We start from the raw sequence: 21,120 nt of genomic DNA, 5'->3' as shown, positions 1-21,120 counted from the left end.
GTTCTCCATGATAATTCTAGGATGAAAATTCTGTAGATTTCCTTTGTTTTGTGTATGAAAAATGCATATTTATCTATTTATCGTCGATCGTTATCGTCCTAGTGTAACTTGGTCTTAAATGATACATCCGCGGACTGTTATAAGTAGAACCCCGATCCTCCTTTAGTACACCCTACTCAGGAACTCTTTTAAGGAGAAACTTTCGTGTGGAATAATCGAATGTGTATTATACTTTTTTTAACGCTACGGCCAATAACTTTCCAGGGGACACTTTTATCAAGAAACACTTTATCGTTGTGTTAGAAGATCTTTAGAAGATATGCCTATTCACTTTTTCCATCACCCATCACCTTTCTTCGAACCATGTAAATAAACATAAATGCAACGTATGCTTTATAATAATCAAATATTACTATTTGTGTTCCGGTATTTATATATAATTAATTCAAGGAAGCATTCTGTTATTATTTAAATCGTAGGTTACCGTAGTTAAGCTTGGTTCCCACTAGAGGCGCAACAAAAGTTATTTTAAAACCAATTGTGCACAAGCGATGATTCGAACTCATGCAATTGATCAACTCGCTTGCATTGTGTCTACGTCCTTGCGTTGCGTCTTTAGTGGGAACCAAGCTTTAACTAAACACTGTTTTATGTTGTCAGATATAGGCCTACGCTAATCAAATGTTTATTAATTATTTAATTATCTATAGTGTATATATAGGCTAGTGCAGAGTCAATAGTCCATCTCTTTTAATCTAGTCTTGTGATCAACGCTAACACTGCATCTCTTAGTTTAAAATAATCTTCTTTGCAGTTGTAAATGTGGGCTGAAATTCGAACCCAAAATTCTCCATCTACAACTGTAAATGCGCAAACAATATCATACTTTTTGTAAAATATAGATATTAGTTGTTCGGAATTTGCGTAATTCACAGCAGGCAATTTATCACCATCTTTTCTTGGTAACTTTATAAGCGCCATGAAAGGCGCCCTCACGGTAGGATGTATTGCTAGACGTGGAGTCCCCCATCCGTTTGAAAGCATGTCTGCAGCCCATTCGATCATATTTGTATTATAATGAGTTATGGCATCCTGCAAATGAATATTAAATAAAATTAAGTAAAATTGGTCTACATAATGATACATATTCGTTTGCACCATAAGGCGGTTTATGAAATATGATAATTAATATGAAAAAAAATATGAATAAAATCCGCGGCATACCATTCCAATTTCTTCGAGAAATTCAACCGCAGAAATTGCTGCACAAAATGACGTGTAATCCCTGGTAGCCTGGCTTTTAAACCGATCACACAAACGAGGTTCAAACTGACCATGTGACGTCACCAACGGCTGAATGATGTCAGAGTATTTTGGGTTAATATGTAAAAATGCACATCCTCGAGGAGCAAAACACCACTTATGTAGATTACCTGTAAAAATAAGAACAAATTATAGATGTATAATAATATGGTGTACCGTAATATATTGATATCTTAATTGTTATTGATTATCTTCAGTGACATAATATTGGAGCAACAGAAGCGATTTTCGCGCGCCCTTTATTTTCGCGATCGTTTTTTAGCCGCGAAAATAAAGGGCGCGCGAAAATGTTGGGCTTTACAGTATTGGTACGGTAATTAATATAACAAGTTCTCCTTAATTAGGAAGCATCGCGAGAACGTGTACGCATCGAAAGAACGTACGCAACGCAAGCGAATTGTCCACCAACTCCAATAACAAGCGATTCGAATAATCCACAATTGCGCTAACGTCCTTTCGTTGCGTCTTCACGGATCGGAACAAACGGAAGACGGCGCCGTTCAATTTTAAATATATGATTTTCCATTATTTAACAACACGACGCCGTATTCTGTTTCGTTTGAAATGGAACGTAGGCCTACGTGTGAATTTAGCTTGAGTGGAAATCAATCTTAAAAAGTGTCCAATGCTTTCAATTTAGAGCTTTGACAACTAGAATTGGTTGTGTGACGTGACTGGAAAAAGAGTCTTATTATAATTTGCACACTGGCTTAAATAATGTAAGCATTATTACCAGTGTAGAAATCCGCTCCAAGTTTTTCCACCTCGAGAGGCACATGCCCGGGTGCGTGCGCACCATCCACCATTACCATGACATTCTTTTGTCGGCACACTGGTATCATGTCTTCTAAAGGCATCAAGAGCGCCGACACACTAGTCATGTGATCCAATATTACCAACTTCACACCTTCATTGGCATCAAGCGTTTCCTTCAACGTGTTTACCAATTGTCTCTTACTTTCAATGGGAAAGGTGATTTTCATGGTAACGACATCAATTTCTACATAAATTAAAAATCATACAATGATACTTAGGCCTATACAATTTTGTTATGCGATATTTTTTTTTTCATGCAATTTAGCCATTTTGCCACGAGATGTACGTAAAGTTGGTCAGTATTGTTGGAAATAAATATATACATTATGATCATGTCTGCGCACGCCTACAAAGCATTTGACACGACTTGCTTTATAGTATTTTAGAAAAAAATCGTCAATGATCTTAATTACGCGTCGCTATATTGCGTTTATATTCAAAGCAACGCTATACCGTGTTTGTCGACATAGATGATTATCAAGATTGGGTTATAGAGACCTCTTTCCTCAGACGGCTTACCTGGGTTCATTTGATTCACAAAAACTACGGTTTTCTTAACAGCCTCGTAAGTATGATTTGTTATCAATATCTTGTCACCCGGAGACCAGCGAAGAGACTTGATCACCGTGTTCACCCCTGAAAAACATGCACAAAGAAACACTACATCATCGTTCGATTTATGCTATAATTTGTCAAAGTATGATTTAAAAGTTGGTCTTTTCTAAATACGTTCTATTTCCATCATAACATTATAAAACATTTTATCTGAAAAAAGAGTGAGTTACCAGTTGTTACGTTGTCTAGCAAAACAAGATTTTCTTTGTCAGATCCCACAAATTGAGCAACTTTATCAACTGCGCTTAGATAGATATCTTCTACCTGGTAACGGTACCAACAATCTGGGTCACTCTCTCGTTCCAACTGAAACCTAAAATTATTAGTTGGTAAATATTTTTAAAATGATTTCCATGGTAAAATTATGTAATCACGCGATAAGGAACGTATTCAGAGATATATTATGGGTAGCACGCAGATTGAGGTGAAGCGAATCTGTGATTCAAATATTGGTAATACGAAATATTTTGGCACGCATGACGTGTCATTATGTATACTTGAGCTGGAATAATAACGTCGTTTGGTGGCGGTAAAAGAAGTAACAACATAAGCCAAGAACAGAAAATGACTCATTCTCATAGGCGAATCCCATGGGATTGGCAAGACAGCAATGGCAAGGGCTATGAGCTAGTCTGGGTTCCAGACGGAGTTTTGTCTTAATATTAGTAAAAAGATAAATATTTTGGCACATATGGCGTTTCATACGTATACTACTTGATTTTGGATAACAATCGCGGTCGAAATAAAAACAAATAAATTTAAAAAAAATAATACAGACTTGGGGCAAGTCTAGCTATGAGCGTTCACTGGCTAAATCCAGGGGCCTCACGCCTCTGTGTTACGCCATTGCAAGACGGAAGGACATTTTGTGTTCGCGGGCTTTTCTGTTGGTCGGGTTTCACAGGAAGTGTAGCAGCAATGGAGTCTATTTATTTATCAAACACCCATAACCGAATTGACCTGACACTTACTTCCTCTGAGTTTCGATAACTTTTCTAGGCACTGTTCCAAACGATCCATGGTTACAGTACGTTACCCACTCCTTCAACATAAAATCGTTCAATTTGCACTTTCTTCCAAAAACAATCCGTTTACTTCTTCTATTATTCCATGCATACCACACCAATACAATGCCAGCTGCTGTAACTGAAGTATATGCTAGTATAACATAGTCAACCATCTGAAATATAACGTAAAATTAGTCATCGATAACTGTGCCTGAGTGAAAATCATGGATGTTAGGGATTGCATTTCAACTGCGGGCTGCTCAGCCCGTGGTAGAAATAACAATACTTCAGTGATCAATGGATTAACGTATTATAGTTGGCGTACATCGACAAATATATTTAATTGTATTCCGAGATTTCTATTTGCCGGGCTATTTGCAAGTTGCAACGCAGTGCTTTTATTTAGATCCCCACCCGGTGAACAAGAAGACAATTAGGCCTATCGTTACACTGTAATCGTTATTACCTTATAAGCCTAAGTGTGGATTAAGTTACGCCACCCTCTATCATAACACGTCGTTTTCTAATACATACAGTACCGTACACTTTACTATGTTTGCACCTTTGTGTTACCACCAGGCAACAATCATATCAAAGTATTATAAACGTATTATAAATGTACTAGGCCTACTTACCGTTTCGCTTTAACGTTAAATTCTAGCCGCGCGCTGCTTGCTCCTTACGCTTCACTGAATCACATTATAAGAATTAATATGATTATTTTGCACGTCACGCTTCATTAGTTGGTTTGGCAAAACTTAGGTTTTGTCCACACTCACGCTTCATTAGTTGTTTTTGCGAAAACTTATAGGTTCTGTCCACACCACGGAATCGACATGCACACTACAGTTTATTCATGGTTTATTCTTTTTTCCTAATTGTGCTTAATAAACGTTATGTTTAAAAATCGAAATCATTTTTTCATTTCTGTTCTCTTGACGTACGAAAATCTACCCCATAATTTGTGAGTTAAATAATACAAAAACAAATCATGTTTTCATCATCAGTTCGTGTTAAGTCCTTATTACAATACATTATTAAACAAATTACGTAATATAATATGATTTATAAATATAATCAAATAATCATAATCATCATTTTCTTCTTATCCTCTTAAATATTATTTCGGTTTATGCTTACTTCATGCCCAATTGATTAGTTTCTACTAAAAGCTTTCAACTATATGAATTACAAATTATAAAATATTTCATAACCGGCCATAAGGTTATAATTTAGGTAATTTAGCCTAATATTCAAAATCATGAAATCCATTAATTTATGATAAAATAATTATTTTTTTAATATTCTGAACAGCTCGAAATTAGAATCCCAAGTCGTGCTTTTTACTCGAGTTTTTGACTGTTTTTTTTTTATAATTAAAATTTCAAATGATTATAAAATATTTCATAATTGTGGACCATAAATAATATTTACTTAGGCCTAATTTAGGTAGATAAATTTAGAATAAAACATTTCAAAATACAATATAATATTCTATTTAATAGTGAACAACCAATATTTCATAACCATAAGGTTATAATTTAGGTAATTTAGCCTAATATTCAAAATCATGAAATCCATTAATTTATAATAAAATAATTATTTTTTAATATTCTAAACAGCTCAAAATTCGAATCCAAAATCTCGAGTTTTTTAAAAAATTTAAATTTCAAATTATTATTAAATATTTCATAACTGAGAACCATAAATACTATTTAATTATTTAGGTAGATAAATTTAGAATAAAACATTTCAAAATACAATAGGCCCTATATAAATTATTCTATTTAATAATAAGTGGGCACCTATTAACAACAACTATATGAATTACAAATTATAAAGTACTATAAAATATTTCATAACCGGCCATAAGGTTATAATTTAGGTAATTTAGCCTATATTCAAAATCATGAAATCCATCAATTTATAATAAAATAATTATTTTTTAAATATTCTTAGCAGCTTGAAATTCGAAGCCAAAATCGTTTTAATCGAGTTTTTGACTGTTTTTGTTTTTAAATTAAAATTTCAAAAGATTATAGAATAGTTCATAACTGTGGAAAAAATAATATTCACTTAATTTAGGTAGATAAATTTAGAATAAAACATTAATGCAATATATAAATTATTCTATGTAATAGTGGGCACTTATAGGCTATATTAACTTAATTGAGGTAGATAAATATCCATGAGCGCATCTCTTAATTTATAATAATCATCTTTTGTATTATAAACGTGAGCAGAGAGTCGAAGCCAGAAGCGGCCGTTCACACGGGTTGCTGCTATGTGCACTTTGTGTTTTTGGTATACACTCAGAGCTATTGCCTTACTTCCATCTGGAGTTAATGGAATGTTTTCAAAATCAGGTAGTTTTATCAGAATCATAAACGGTGCCTTTAAACTGTCGTGAATGGGAATTGTGGTGGTATTCCAGGCTTTGCAGAGCATGTCTGTCGCCCACTTCAACATTGGCTCGTTGTAGTTCTTTACAGCAGACTAAAAATAAAGCATTGGAAATGATAATGTTTCAAAAATTATTATTCGAATTTTGACAAGGAAAGAGCAATGATGTGGTTTGCACTACAATGACGGATTTAGAAGCCGAAGAAGTAAGGCCAGTTTACACAGACGAGCGGTAACGGTAAATAAACAATATAGAATCTATGTTATTCCTTATACACAGCGCGGAGCGGACGAGAGATTCCCGCTCAGGATACAATCATACAGATTCTACGTAGGACAAGCTACGTAGTTTTCCGCTTACGGTTACCGCTCGTCTGTGTAAATTGGCGCGTACATCCTTTGACGTCGATTGTGCAACCAACTATATACAACTTAGGCCTATACTCATACTCACTAGTCCTCCGATGTCCTGAAGAAATTCTACAGCCGCAGACGATGAGCAGAGGGCGGTGTAATCCTTGCTTCCTTGCATCAGGAATCTGTTACGTAATCGAGGACATTCTACCTTTGATGTTACTAATGGATTTACTTTATCTGAATGTTTAGGGTTAACATACAGGATGGAACATCCACGGGCTGAATAACACCATTTATGAAGATTTCCTGAAAGAATAAAACATATGGAAATAGCAAATATTAGGCAATGGAACACCATTTAAAACACAGGACATGTCGGAAATGTTTTAGACAGTGTCAACAGAAAGTTTACGCGCGCGTACAAATGCCGTCGCATTGCCATCAATGTTTGAAAGCGCACATTGCGTCACTGAAACCTGGTGTGTGGACTACACTGATTTTCAACATACCAAAGTAGAAATCCGCTCCGATTTCTTCTAAATTAAGCTCTACCTGTCCAGGAGCATGCGCACCATCTACCATTACCATTACCCCTCTTTGATGACATAGTGGTATCATGTCTTCAATCGGAAACAGAATGCCAGACGGGCCAGTGATGTGGTCTAGGATGGCGAGTTTGATTCCACGATGACAATTGAGCATCTCTAGAAGACTATCAACCAATTGCTGTTTACTCAGTATCGGTAAATTAATAGCCATGACAACTACCTCAACGCCTAAACAATCATTGACAATGGATAGGCTTGATACCAAAAAGCGTAATAAGTAGTATTAAGCTCTGTCTACACTATCAAACATTATGTGACAATAAATGTGATATGCCCATTTATATGGATAGGGGCATATTACTACTATATTTGGGCATATCACTACCATATTTGGGCATATCACTACCATAATATGGTGTAGATCAGACAGAGCTTTATGTGCCTAATAATTTAGTTCTAGTTTTGGGCTAGTATATACTGCTAGATAGATATGGTCAATGCATACAGAGTGGTACACTGGATAGTGAATGAATTCACTTGTGGTTATCCTTGGCAATTTGCCTAAAATGAGAATTAACAAAAAATTAATAAATTAATTTTAAAAAATAGTTTATTCTTACCTGGATTATTATTAGCTATAAACATGGCAGCATTTTTAACACACATAAATGTGTGTGTGGTTATCAGTATCTTATCACCTTCAGAGAAACTTAGCGATTTCAAAATGGTGTTAGCAGCTATGGAATAAGAAGAATAAAAGCATGTGTTTATTTTGCAACAAGACCGAAAGCTTGATTCCCACTAGCGACGCAACTTAACGCAACCCACGCAACGTAAAGCGTGGTTCCCACTAGCGACGCAACGCAAGGACGTAACGCAACACAAGTGAATTGACCAATCACAAGCGATGGCTTATTCGCTTGTGATTGCTAACTGTCTATAAAGGCCTGTGCACACCGAACGCGAAGCCGCGAAGCGTCATGCGTCACGCGTCATTTGACGGATCGCTTTGAAAGTTGAATTGTCATGCGTCTATTAGTTTTTCTTGTCGGTTCCCACTAAACGCGTCACGATGTGCTGATTCGGCGCGATTGCTAGGGTGTTCCAGGTTGGATCTGCATACAATGAATAGTGTAAGTGAAACCAGGGAAGAGTTAAATTAAAATGTAATTTAACTCTTCCCTGGTTAAACCAATCACAGTGTTTGGTTTTGGTGGGAAAATGTTATCCTTTTCCAAAGCCTGAAATGTGCATGATTGTGTGTATATTAACAAGCAGTCAAACATCGTATCACAAGGACAGAAGAAGATGTATCCAATATCAATACAGTTACAAGAATTAAAGCGTTTATTGTTGATTACACGTACATGTGATCTGCTGAGTATATTTATTAGTGGTGTTACAAATATCTTTTGCAGCGTCAGCCTACCAATCAACAGAGGTGCAATTATAATTACAGTCACATTGCAACAACATTTTATAACCATATAAAACATTTCATATAAACACGAACTGGGATCTCCATGGGTTGACCTACTATAGCATAGGTGTTTAGCACCTGTTTGGTCTTTCTGTGCCTCCTTTTATAATTGTTTTGTCTTCTTATGTTTATGGCAGAAATTGAATAAATAAATAAATAAAATAAACTATAGGCCTATATATTAATGTAAAGTTTTCACATTCATTTTCTAATTATTATTAAATATTATATTATTCATGACAAAACATACAGTTTTTTTCTCATTTGATTAAATGTAATAAATATCCCAAACTCATATTTACACTTTATATTATCTTATGACTTTTTTTCACATAAATACACTTATTTAAATAGTGAATCATTGTTTTTAAAGGTATCATTAAATATCAACCAGATTTTCTTTTTTACTACTCCTGAATATTTTCGCAAAATAATATCAAAATAATAAATTTAAAAGGTATCATCCCAAAAAAAAAAGAAGAAAATTGAAGAAATATTATTATTGTTAAAAGTGAATAACTAACCCTAAAGTGTTACTGTATACTGTATTACACACACAACGAAAATGTTTTAAATTATATTTTCAGGAAGACAATATATCTTGTCCAAAAAATGACACTAAACTTAAAGATGTATTGTCCCATAGAATCATGAAAAATGAAGATGATTAAAATCAAATTTGAATAGGACATTTTGTAGTTTTAACAAAGTTAATCACTTACATAGAAAAAAAAACCCCAACAAACTTTTGTTTTCACTTATAAAATGAAAAAAATTCCATTAGCTGGCAGCCAATTTGACTATTTTTTTAGTATTGGAGTATAACAAAACATATACATATATTTCCATGTGTTCTCTATTGCTAAAAAAAGACATTAAGTTCAGCTTTCCTTCTATAACCACTTAATAAATACTAGTTACAGTCCAACTCCTCCTTAATCTCTTCCATTTTCTATAAAAAAAATAAAACAAGTATTAAAAAATTGCTATAGTAAGGCATATTGCTCAAATCATTTTTTCTGGCCAATGTATGTCACCAACTGACATACACATTTGAAAAAAGTCTATACAAACCTGTGTCAGCCTCATAATTGCCAGTCCACGTTTTTGAAGAGCAATTGCTCTTAATTCCATGGCAATATAGGCCTACTGGCCGCTTAAACTACTAGCTTGGTCATTGGTGGAGTTTGTATAAACGCTGGTAATAGCCTGAAGGATCCAATTTATCAATGTTCATCTAATTGACCTAAAATAAAAGAAACAAAAACAACAGTATTTATGTATTAATATTACTACTAGGCCTATCCTAGCCTTACAACACTAAATCAACTAAATATTAGGCCTATAAATATTAATTAATAATAATAAGTAGCCTAGGCCTAGGCTAAACCTAGCCTAGCCTAGTAGGCTACTGTACTCATTTATTTGTAGGCTTAACCTAGGCTAGGCCTGGCCTAGCCTACTAGGGTATATGTAGCCAGGCTAGCTAGGTAGGCCTAGCTAGGCCCTAGTATGGCCTAAACCTAGGTAGGCTAGAAATAGAAGGCTTGCCAACTCACTTTACAAATTGATCTCTGACGCGTTTTAGGCCTAGTTTTTCTGGCATTCTTCTACACAGATGTTTGTCTGAAATTATTGTCTTCATGCATTAATCCTTATGTTTCTGTTTGTGTATGACTTACTTCCCTTATCGTAAAGACAAGAAGGGTAAGTATTTCCATAAAGACCTCGCTCGTCAGCCACCATTTTTTTGCCGTCGGTGTCGTCGATGAGAGATATTCCTGACTTCTGATTGGTTGACGAACGCAAACCGCGCTCGCGACGCCTCAAAAAGTTGACCAAGGTTCAACTTTTGAAAATTCGCGTGCGAAGCCTTCGCTGCTGTCGTTTTCAACGCGTTGAAGTTGAAATTCGACTATCGTACACTGTTCGCTTGTAGGCCATAAGCAGTAGCTCAAAAGATGCCTAGAACATGGATTTCGTTCCCACCTCTTGGATCTACATTTTGAAAGTTGATATTGTGAAATGAATATGTTACACATACTATATCAAAAGTTCTCCATGAAATACTTGTACACTTTTGAGCAATGGCCTCTCAAAGGTACCCCACTACTGCAAAAAAGGCACTTTTTGAGGTCTGGAGGTACTTTTATGGGCCAATATCTTTAAAAGTCTTTGTCCAAATGCAATTGTCTTTTCTCTGTGAGTAGTCCAGTATATTGTGAACACTTATCCAAAATTTAAAATTTAAAAAATAAGTATTTTGTATTTGAGGAAAACTGAAAAATTACAATTATTTAGTTGTAATTGCACTTTTCAAGATGTTTAAGACACAATATCTTCGTAACTAATTGACATACCATATTTATATTTTTTTCCCAACTATTTGAGAGGGTTGTTAAACAAGATTCAAAGTTTCAGCTTGTCAGCTTCAGGGAGGTTTTATTTATGAAGATGCAAAAACTGAGATTTGGCCAATTTTATAGATAATTTTAATATCTTTTAGTCGTTTTTTGAGCAGTTATATTTTAATAATCAACTCTCACTATGTATTTATATTCATGCAATGGGTATCCTAGTGAGTTAGTGACACACAAGTGAAGTTTCAACGCAAAAGAAATTATTATGCAATAATATGATAGTAACTTACATTGCATTTTTTTTGTTTTTAGTGCCAATTTTGTGTGAACTCGACTCAAACCGTAAAAGGCGCCTGAATAAATACTATGCCTTTTCTGTACAACTACCCGAGAGGGTTGATAAACAACCTTTTCAAACCAGCTTGATGATTTTTTTTATATAGGATGATTTTTTTTATATAGGAAGATGCACTGCACCAGCTGAGAATTTGCAAATTTTATAGATAATTTTGATGTTTTATTTGTTTTTGAGGAGTACGTAAGCCTACATGATTTCTTAGAAAATGACTTGCCATAATAATATTTATATTCATGCAATGGGTATGCTAATAGGTTAGTGACATCTGAGTAAATTTTCAACACAAACAATAAATGATTATGCAATAACTTATTTATTGTAACTTAAATATTGCATTTTTTAGGAGTTTTTAGTGCCAATTTAGGCCAGGAGCTTCCATAAAAACAACCCATTTTTTTCTGTGAAACACCAGATAAGTAGGCCTGCCAGCCCATTTTTACTGTTTTTATATTGATAACATGAATGTAAGTCTTGTGGAGAGAACTATTATTATTGATAATGATATGAGATGGACATATATACACACAATATACAACAAATACCTTGTAATGTATTTTCATTTATTTTTTTTTGTTTCTTTTGGATTTGTGTTTTTTTACAACCCTACATGTTGCCCAATATACAATGTATATAATCCTACTCTTCTCTAGATACGTTGTACCAGCATAACTAGTAGTCAAGTAGAAAAGTTGTCAATTTCAGGTGCGGCATGGCCAGTGTACAATGGAAATAGCAAATATACTTTAACTAATTAATAAGTAATAATTACTATGTGGAATATCCTTCATATACAGTATGTACATACTACGTGGTAGGTAGGTACAATTAAACATAGATTCAGCAACATTTGCAGTAAGTATTTTACATTCAGCCAGTTGATGGTTTTGAAGTTTATGAAAAATTCAAGATGATGACAATTGTTTTGAAGTTGGTATCATTTCTGTAACAAATAATCAAGAATAGATTATCTAATTTATATTGATTACTTAATATTTTAGTTAAACTGAATATTATTAAATTACAATGAATCTTTTTGGTTTTATATTTAAAAATTAGTTCAGATTTGTGGTAAACCATACACAGAAATGTTGAAACATTTTCAACTTTACTTATTCTACCACACACTTTCCATTACTATATAGTGTTTATTGACAATGCAACCTGGTATATAAAACATTTTTAAAGTAATGGATGTTTTTCAGCTATTTCTTGCATTCATTACTACTGTATTTTAACTTTCATTACTAATTTTACTACTATTGTATATAATTATAACAAAACATAAATCATTTGGCATTTCTCATCTCTACATTAAAAAAGGATCCAAAACTTACCAGAATCAGTGAACGTGTTCAGCATTTTGGTGCCTCCTTTCCACTAGACAACCTAGACATAAATAATTGAATATAAATTGAATTGAAATGATACAGTTGAAATGAAATAAATTATTTTAAATTAAAATTAAGCATTTATAAATAAAAATAATACCGGGCTGATGTATGAATACTAGGCCTAGCTAGGCCTAGTCTTCGGACCAGGCCATCAAAATGAATGCATAATACTAAATAGGATAGCCTAGGTACAGTATAGGGAAAGCCTGCTTACTCTAGGCCAGACCAAATTAATTATTTCAAACAATTGTAATTATTAATAATAATAAATAATAATATATTAATTTTAATGTGTATTTATTATGTTTGCTCAAAATGTACTAAAAAATAAAATTATGCTATCCTCACCTGTGTCTTTGTATTCCGTTTGTCGCCGTTTTAACTTAATAACAGCCCATTAAGTTATAGTTTAGTAGCAGGCCTAACTGTACTGTGCTGCTGCTGCTGGGCCTACCTAGCCTATGCCATCTTGAGAGTAGCCTAGTATACACCTCCAGACCTAGGCCAGTGTGCTACCTTAAGCCTTTAGGCTAGAGCCTAAAGACGTAGCTAGCTAGCCTAGCCTTTCTGTACGAATATTATTAATATAGCACACTGGTTTAAGTGGTAACATTCTAAAAATCCAATTTCTTATATGAGCAGGAGACTATTTCAATACAATAGGATGATCATAAGATGCATCATTTCTTCGTTTACAGTAGCATTTGTTCGGTGGGGAATCAAACAAATTTTCCTCCACGTCTAGCTCCATTCATCATTGAATATTTTTGTCCACGTGTGACGTTGCCGTGTGTGAGTTTTGGGGATTCCCCTCATCTGTAAACAGAGCATGATTGGTGAAATACGATCACGTGGTACAGTTTTTAAGACGTTGCGGATAATTTGAACGTGTAACGTTCGGCCCGACCAAATCACTCACGCGGTGTATATTAAAATAAAGTACCAAAATAAAACAGTAATTTCTCAAAATTGTCTAACACGATTATGGAGAACTTTTGATATGTTGTTATTTATAAAATTATTATTCTAAATATGTAAAGAAATTGTAGATCCATGACATCGGAACGAGATGAAACGTTAGAATTTACTGCTTATGGCCTATTGTATGTTCACACTGGAAGCGTCCGTCGCCTGCCGCGTGCGTCACTTTTTAACGCGAAATTCGCGGCTTCGCGTTTGGTGTGCACCGACCTTAACTTCGCTTGTCATTGGTTAAAACGCTTGCGTTGCGTTTACGTCTTTGCGTTACGTTCTAGTGGGAACCAAGCTTTACAAAATGCCCTTCCAATAATAGTGTTTGCCCTCCTGTTGCCTGGGTAAAATAAACCTGTGATGTTTGCAGCACTTTTGCGTCGTCGGTTTCCATTTGTCATTACGCAATACAACACGTTGCGTCGATACGTCGCTGCGTTCTAGTGGGAACCAAACTTAAGATCTTCAACCTCAAATAGGCTATCCTGAGCAAACTAAAAAGTATATAGAATTTAAAACATTCTCGAAAAACCACTGGGGCCGCCAATGCTGTTCTCAAAAAATGTTTAGTTGTCTTACCAGTAGTTGCATTTTCTACTAAAACCAAGTTTTCTTTATTTGACCCAAACATGTCGGCAACATTGTCCGTCGCATTAGAAATGGCTTCTTTAACTTTATAGCGAAACCAGGCTTCTGGGTCCGTTTCCTGCATATACCTAAATCTGAATAAAAACTCAATTTTAATTATCAACTACATTGATCAGCTGCAAGCAACAAAAATATAGAGGACGACCACGATCCATACTATTGGTAACTCTATCTAACGACCTGATGATCACCCTTCATAAAGCTTGGTTCCCACTAGAACGTAACGCAAGGACATAAACGCAACGCAAGCGTTTTAACCAATGACAAGCGAAGTTATAGACAGTTAGCAATCACAAGCGAATAAGCCATCGCTTGTGATTGGTCAATTCACTTGCGTTGCGTTACGTCCTTGTGTTGCGTCGCTAGTGGGAACCACGCTTAAGCAATCATCAACTGCACTACCTCCTAGGATCAATAGTATAAAAGATATAGAAACGATTCGGAGAATAGCAGAAAACAGACAGGACTGGAGGCAAGCAATCCGAGATATAAGCAACACAGTCGAGGCGGGAAAGTCATCAGACTATCTGGCGGACCGGCAATAAAGCAAAGCACATTGATCAAACTTGAAAGAGTACTGTTTATTGTCTTGCATTGCAGTGACCGTAGGCCTACCATAATACCGTTTATTCCGCCGTCAATTGTACCCTTACTTAAATTATACAAATGTCCTTACTTAGCCTGTGAAAATAGTACTTGCTTCGGGACAGCTGAAAACGCCCCATTATTACAAAACGTCACATCTGGATCAAGTGCATATTCCGAATCGCGAAATACTTTTCCAAACGTTGGTGTGATCTTCATCTTCTCCTTCGTCAAGTGAATACAAATTCTTCTTATGAAGCCAGCCTTCCACATAACACAATGAATGTAACTGGTTACGCTAAACAATTCACAGTGGCAATAGCGTTTGCTGCTGCAGTAGCAGTTCTGTTGTGTAAATAGCACAGATTATACCAGGGAGAACTCCTGATTATACCGTTGTCGCAATGTTGCTTCCCTTTTGATATTAAAGCTCGGTTCACACTTGGACGCAACGCGCAATGACGAAGCAAAAACGCAGGTAAGTTGACCAATCACATGCGACAGTTCGGATGATACATTAATCACGACGCGAATATGATCAAAGTACTTGCGATGCGATACCATACTGAGCTTGCCTTGCCAAGTGTGAGAAACGCGTAACAGTCCTTTGATCTTTTTAAATTGCTTTGATTATATTATATTATGATAACCCTAATCGTTTTATATAATTGAATTAAATGAGAGGGTGTTTTCAATGCAATGAACTAACTTTAATGTGAGAAACATTAAATAAAATAAGTCACCCTATAATTTACTTTATATTTTATTTACCATAAATAATTATTATTTATATTTAATATTAGATTTCAACTTTTCAATATTAGTTGCTATTTGCTTTTTAATATAATTAAAATCACTTCGCACAATGGCGTTTTATACTTCGCTCCTTGGCGTTCCATAGTTAGAACTTATTGTAATAAATATGTTGCCCCAGTACCAGATATAATCAATAAACGGAACCTAATCAATATTGGATATAATCAATAAATGGAAACCTAATAAATAAATGGAAACATAATCAATATTGGATATAATCAATATATTGTAAATAATCAATATTGGATATAATCAATAATGGGAAACTAATCAATATTGGATATAATCAATAAATGGAAACCTAATCAATATTGAATATAATCAATAAATGTAAACTAATCAATATTGGATATAATCAATAAATGGAAAGCTAACCAATATTACAGGGTCACTGGAATCATTGCACAAATTTGTTTTTTAAACTTTATCATTAATTTATAAAGTTTATTGTATATACTTTTGCTTGCTTTAAACCTTACCTTAAAAATAGCTGAATATTATCTATTGGTTTCATAGTTCTTAAAGTTTAATAATTTGAGATAATATTTATATTTTAGTATAGTACATGTTAAACTTGTAAAATATACATATCTATGTATGTCTAGTATGATCATTTTATATTACATTATTACAATAATAAAGTAATACTTTTTAAATAATACTACAGTATTGTGAAATTCATGTGTTTGTTTCCCTCCAAATAAAATCAATTGGTCCCTAATTAGAATAAAAATTATTAAGATTTTGAATCAAGTCATAAATAAGTTTAATACTAAAAAAAAAACAGATTACTATTCTAGTTAAATATAAAAGTTTTAAAAGTCAATATTGTCTCACTTTTAAATTGAGTTCATCCTTTAATAAGCCCTTTTTAACTTACCGTTTAAACTAAAACTTCATCTAAACTAAGTAGTTCCTTGTTTAACCCAAGTCCCTCGTTTTTAAACTAAGCACCTTGTTGCTATGTCAAAAACAAGCACACATACCATCAAAAGCACCCCAATAAGTTCATATCATATACAGGCACCTTACAAGCATTTTACAATTTATTTTTTTCTGGAAACCTGAAAGGTTCTGGAGATCTATGGACAAGCTAATGTAGGAGGGCCCCAATAAAATCCTGGAGATCCTTGAGATGTGTACAATGTTCAGATAAACAGGCACGGACTTAGGCGGATCCTAAACAAGCTTTAGCCCTCCCCCACTAAACATTAACAGGCATATCTTTTTTACCTCTTTTAGTGTCATTTCTGGCCAACTCTGGGTGACATTTATCATGTATTTCATGTACGACAGTAACATTTCCGACGCTTGTGGCTTAAATACTTAGTGTGTAACATTCCATCAATATTTGAATGCCCTGGCACCTCCCCACCCCCAAAACCCCCTATTTCAAGATCTGCCCCAGAAAAAATGTAATATAATTTATATATAAATCACACTGTCAAACTATAGAAACAGTGCTCACATTCGGAACATGATCTCACAATCGCGTCGAGCGACTGTGAGATCATGTTCCGAATGTGAGCACTGTTTCTATAATTCGACAGTGTGATTTATATATAATTTACGCAGTGCTACACAACACAATTGATTTACATATACAAATATACATAATATAATTTATATACGTATCTGTAAATAGATGGTTTTAATATGAGGAATGATAACTTGGAATGTGTAACTACAAGAAACATGCGGTAAATATATATTGTTTCAAGGAATATCTTTCGTGCCCATTGCTTGTTCGTTTGCAACCAACTTGCTCATCTCCACCTTGCGGTTGACGTGAGCTGTTTGCACGCCATCCCCTCTGAAAAAGAAGAAGACAATAAACACAATGACAGCTAACACTAATTGTAAATGTACTTATTTTTGGTCCTCAAGCTTAACTGGAAACTGAAGAAATTAGTTGTTTGATACTGAAAAGTACGGTTTTTAAAAAGTGTTTTTTATTTAATTAAATGTTTATAAGATCAGTTCTTTTTATCTGTATTGTGATATTGGCATGAGTTGATAATAATAGTCAAAAAAATATTTTTACGAGATGATGATTACTTACTTTTTCCCAACAAATATTAAGCCATACAAAACTCCTGTAGCGAACACTGGTAAAACTCCCAAAAATACAGTTAGTGAGGTGCAGAAGATAACAGGTACGATTGCAAGGCTGTCATAAAATAATTATAATAAAAGTATTATTAGAAAAATACAATCATATCATTTATTTTTTTAATTTATTTTTTATTTTATTTAATCAAAACCAACAGTGATAATTACAGCCACTAACAGGTTCTTGTTCTCTTGAAGAATGGTAAGTTAAAATATCATTAAAATATTAGAGCTTTGCCGAATACACTAAAAACAATGCAATATTCATTAAAATACAAAGCAAAAACAATGTAATATAAATAGTTTGTTAATCGTCACATGTGATACTGTATTATGCTGCTGTACCACATATTTTGCCTATAATAATGCCAAAATATAATATACCGTAAATCTACTTATAGTAACCCACACTTTAATAGTAACCCACCTTATAAGTCAATCTATAATAATAACCCACTACTCTAATAGTAACCCCTCTTCTAATAGTAACCCACCTTATAAGTCAATCTATAACTAGTAGAAAGCCACTACTCTAATAGTAACGCATGGGGGTTACTATTAGAGTCACAACAACTTATGATGCAGCCGTATTTTGAAAATAAGGAGATAATGCATGTTGATCTCGGGAGTGAGGGAGGATCGAGTGTTTTTGAGTTTATAAAATAAAGTTAGAGTTCAACCAAATTTGTTTATTCCTACTGTACTGTTTTATTATTTTGGTATGAGTTGCTGACCGGAAACGTTGGGGGTGAGTTACTATTTTCAGGTGCCTAATTTAAGATTAGTAATAGTAACTCACTACTCTAATAGTAACCCACTACTCTAATAGTAACCCACCCAAAAAACAATCAAAGAATAATAACCCAGGGTTAAAAAATTAGAAGATTTACGGTATAGTATATAAAAACAGTAAAAAAACTTAAACAGTACATATTTACATCATTTCTAATATTGTATTATTATATTATTATTATTTACATCTACTACTTACACAAAATATGAAATAGCCTTAAGCCAAGGAGGCCTGTTCTCACTCCATCTATTGATTGAAGCTGTAATTTCTATAAATGAACAGCAAATAGGGGCTTCTAACATTAACACAATCACGCCAAACAATCTGAAAAAGTAATGGGTAAAGAATTGGGTGTTGGGTCTAAACTCTTACCTTTAGTAATTCTTACCTTTAGTAAAGTTAAGAGGCAATGAGTTTTTAAACTCGTAGGGAGCCTCTTCTCTCATATGTGTGTATGTGTGTGTATTTGTCAAGCTTGTTTTTGAATGAATTTACACTCTTGCTATTGACAACAGATTCGGGCAGCGAGTTCCACTTGTTAATTACTCTAGTGTCAAAAAAATTATTCCGTTTAGTTGAGTTCCATCTAGGTTTCTTTAATTTAAAAGTTGAGCCTCGAGTGATATTTGGACCAACTTCAGATGCTAATTTAAAAAAGGAGTGGCGATCTATATTTTCGTAACCATTCAAAAATTTAAAAACTTCGATGAGGTCTCCGCGTTTCCTTCTCTGTAGGTTATTTATAGATTATCACCAGATGATAGTTTATGTTTTTAATGATTGAATACTTACATCATGAGGACACCAGCAATAATGCAATGTCCAGTAATAGATATACATGTGAGAATTCCAAGAGCTACCAAAACTAAAAGAAAACACAAATGTTGAAATATATTTATTATTATAATTTAAATAAATAAAATAACAGCAGAAAACTTGCCAAGTTTTCTTCTGTTATTTTATTTATTTATTTATGCTCTACCTTGGTACTGAGCACTCTATCCTAACGGTCTGATAATTTCAACCTGAATATTATCATGGAGTAAATGATATTATTATATAATTTATGCATAAATTAATAGTGTCCCTATTTATTTAAGGCTTAAGCATACCAACTACTACTAGTAGTAACTGTATGTTATAAATATTGTATGTGTATGTATTTTAATATTTTAAACCTATGTATGTATTTTGTATTAATATTATTATCCACCACCATTGCATTAGTGTAGTAGTAGCCCATTTTATTTAGTAAAAATACATATAAAATATATCATAATTGATTGCCATTCATTCATTGTTATCGTTTAATTATAAACTGACTGTTCGTAATAACACAACACTAAACAATTAAGCTAGGCCTAAATTGCCTACCCACATACCTAGGCCTGACAAAGCACCGACGCCTCTAACAAACATTCGAAAACAAAACCCCATCTCCTGCGGATTCGGAGGCGGACCATCTCCGTCCCTCTGCATGTTCTGTCCGTTTGGTTGGGCTTCGCCTACGGTACCGAAATTTTTCGGTGGATCTGCTGATGAACTCATCATTTTAGGGAAAGTTGATGATAATAATAAAACAGACGATATCTGGAATCGTTTTAATAAGGAGCCTTCGTTGCTCAAACTATTGTAGGCCTAGGCCTAATGCATTTGTTTATTTCTTCTTTTATGATGATGACAAACGTCAACATGTCCCGTGTGGTCGCGAGTCATCACTTCCGGTTTTATCGTCGTCGTCGTCAGCAGAACATGTCATACGCCACCAACGACAACAAAAGTTTTGATTTTTGTAAAGCTCTGTCTACACTATCAAATTTTATGTGACAAAAAAAAATGTGATGTGCCCATTTTACCTTCATTTACCTTGACCTTTAGACTATAAACCTGTTAAGGTTTGTGAGTCCCTCTTTGAACATCTTGGTTATATGACTCAAACTTTAGGTTGTGGGTTTTCCAGTGTGTTTCAAGATGGGTTTTAAAATTATTTATAGAGGATGCATTTATTATATGATATGGCAAACTATTCCAATCATTTACTACAGATATTGAAAAGAATTTCTGTCTGTGTTTCGATTTACTATGAACTTTTTTAATTTTAAAATTGTGGCCTCTAGTTACAGTAGATGGTGCTAATTCAAAAAAGACACCCGGATTAACATTATCATACTTTTGTATCATTCTAACAATCTGTAAGCAGCAAGACCTCTTTCTTCGAAATGCTAGTGATGGCAGTTTCATAAATTTCGTGGACATGATGATGTTATATCACTACCATATTTAAGCATATCACTACCATATTGGGTACACTTTTTTGTCAAATTAGTTTGTTAGTGTAGCCAGAGTTTAGAGGAATTAAATGTAAAATGACTGAAATCGTTTACATAACCTTCTCACAAACTTTATTTTTAATCAGCTTTCATCTCATAATACGTGGTTACGAAAAAAAAGTAATAATTTTCCAATTAATTTGGAACCAGATGAATTTATTTAAAGATGTATTGTCCCTCAAAAACATGAAAAATTAAGACTTTGA

General features: G+C 33.9%; 3 protein-coding genes and 2 long non-coding RNA genes across 7 annotated transcripts; all 5 read right to left on the bottom strand.

Annotated features, from left to right (window-relative positions):
• Positions 1-305: 305 nt before the first annotated feature.
• Positions 306-4,440, bottom strand: LOC140046241 (uncharacterized). 2 transcript variants are annotated; one of them, XM_072090810.1, is made up of 7 exons: positions 4,397-4,440; positions 3,726-3,934; positions 2,925-3,067; positions 2,659-2,775; positions 2,057-2,323; positions 1,225-1,433; positions 306-1,092 (listed from the first exon to the last, which is right to left on the bottom strand). In XM_072090810.1, the coding sequence occupies exons 2-7, from the start codon at positions 3,932-3,934 to the stop codon at positions 751-753; spliced, it is 1,287 nt and encodes a 428-aa protein (XP_071946911.1). In that variant the 5' UTR covers positions 4,397-4,440; the 3' UTR covers positions 306-750. The 2 variants fall into 2 exon arrangements, with proteins under 2 accessions (XP_071946911.1, XP_071946912.1); XM_072090811.1 differs by lacking the exon at positions 4,397-4,440 and adding an exon at positions 4,228-4,324.
• Positions 4,441-5,666: 1,226 nt separating this feature from the next.
• Positions 5,667-15,542, bottom strand: LOC140047170 (uncharacterized). 2 transcript variants are annotated; one of them, XM_072092024.1, is made up of 6 exons: positions 14,955-15,542; positions 14,210-14,352; positions 7,690-7,806; positions 7,031-7,297; positions 6,619-6,827; positions 5,667-6,257 (listed from the first exon to the last, which is right to left on the bottom strand). In XM_072092024.1, the coding sequence occupies exons 1-6, from the start codon at positions 15,134-15,136 to the stop codon at positions 5,922-5,924; spliced, it is 1,254 nt and encodes a 417-aa protein (XP_071948125.1). In that variant the 5' UTR covers positions 15,137-15,542; the 3' UTR covers positions 5,667-5,921. The 2 variants fall into 2 exon arrangements, with proteins under 2 accessions (XP_071948125.1, XP_071948126.1); XM_072092025.1 differs by lacking the exon at positions 14,210-14,352.
• LOC140047174 (uncharacterized) lies at positions 9,017-10,474 on the bottom strand. Its single transcript, XR_011844915.1, has 3 exons — positions 10,109-10,474; positions 9,624-9,795; positions 9,017-9,501 (listed from the first exon to the last, which is right to left on the bottom strand). It is a non-coding gene; the product is annotated as an uncharacterized lncRNA (long non-coding RNA).
• Positions 11,536-13,754, bottom strand: LOC140047173 (uncharacterized). Its single transcript, XR_011844914.1, has 3 exons — positions 13,007-13,754; positions 12,602-12,653; positions 11,536-12,207 (listed from the first exon to the last, which is right to left on the bottom strand). It is a non-coding gene; the product is annotated as an uncharacterized lncRNA (long non-coding RNA).
• Positions 15,543-15,608: 66 nt separating the features above from the next.
• Positions 15,609-20,290, bottom strand: LOC140047172 (calcium channel flower homolog). The gene is made up of 5 exons (XM_072092030.1): positions 19,967-20,290; positions 19,377-19,449; positions 18,783-18,908; positions 17,742-17,849; positions 15,609-17,492 (listed from the first exon to the last, which is right to left on the bottom strand). The coding sequence occupies exons 1-5, from the start codon at positions 20,133-20,135 to the stop codon at positions 17,396-17,398; spliced, it is 573 nt and encodes a 190-aa protein (XP_071948131.1). The 5' UTR covers positions 20,136-20,290; the 3' UTR covers positions 15,609-17,395.
• Positions 20,291-21,120: the final 830 nt, after the last annotated feature.

Source organism: Antedon mediterranea, chromosome 4 (assembly GCF_964355755.1).
Source record: "Antedon mediterranea chromosome 4, ecAntMedi1.1, whole genome shotgun sequence".
Classification (NCBI taxonomy): domain Eukaryota; kingdom Metazoa; phylum Echinodermata; class Crinoidea; order Comatulida; family Antedonidae; genus Antedon; species Antedon mediterranea.
The sequence above is the reverse complement of the archived record's forward strand: the minus strand, read 5'-3'. Positions and strand labels throughout refer to the sequence as shown.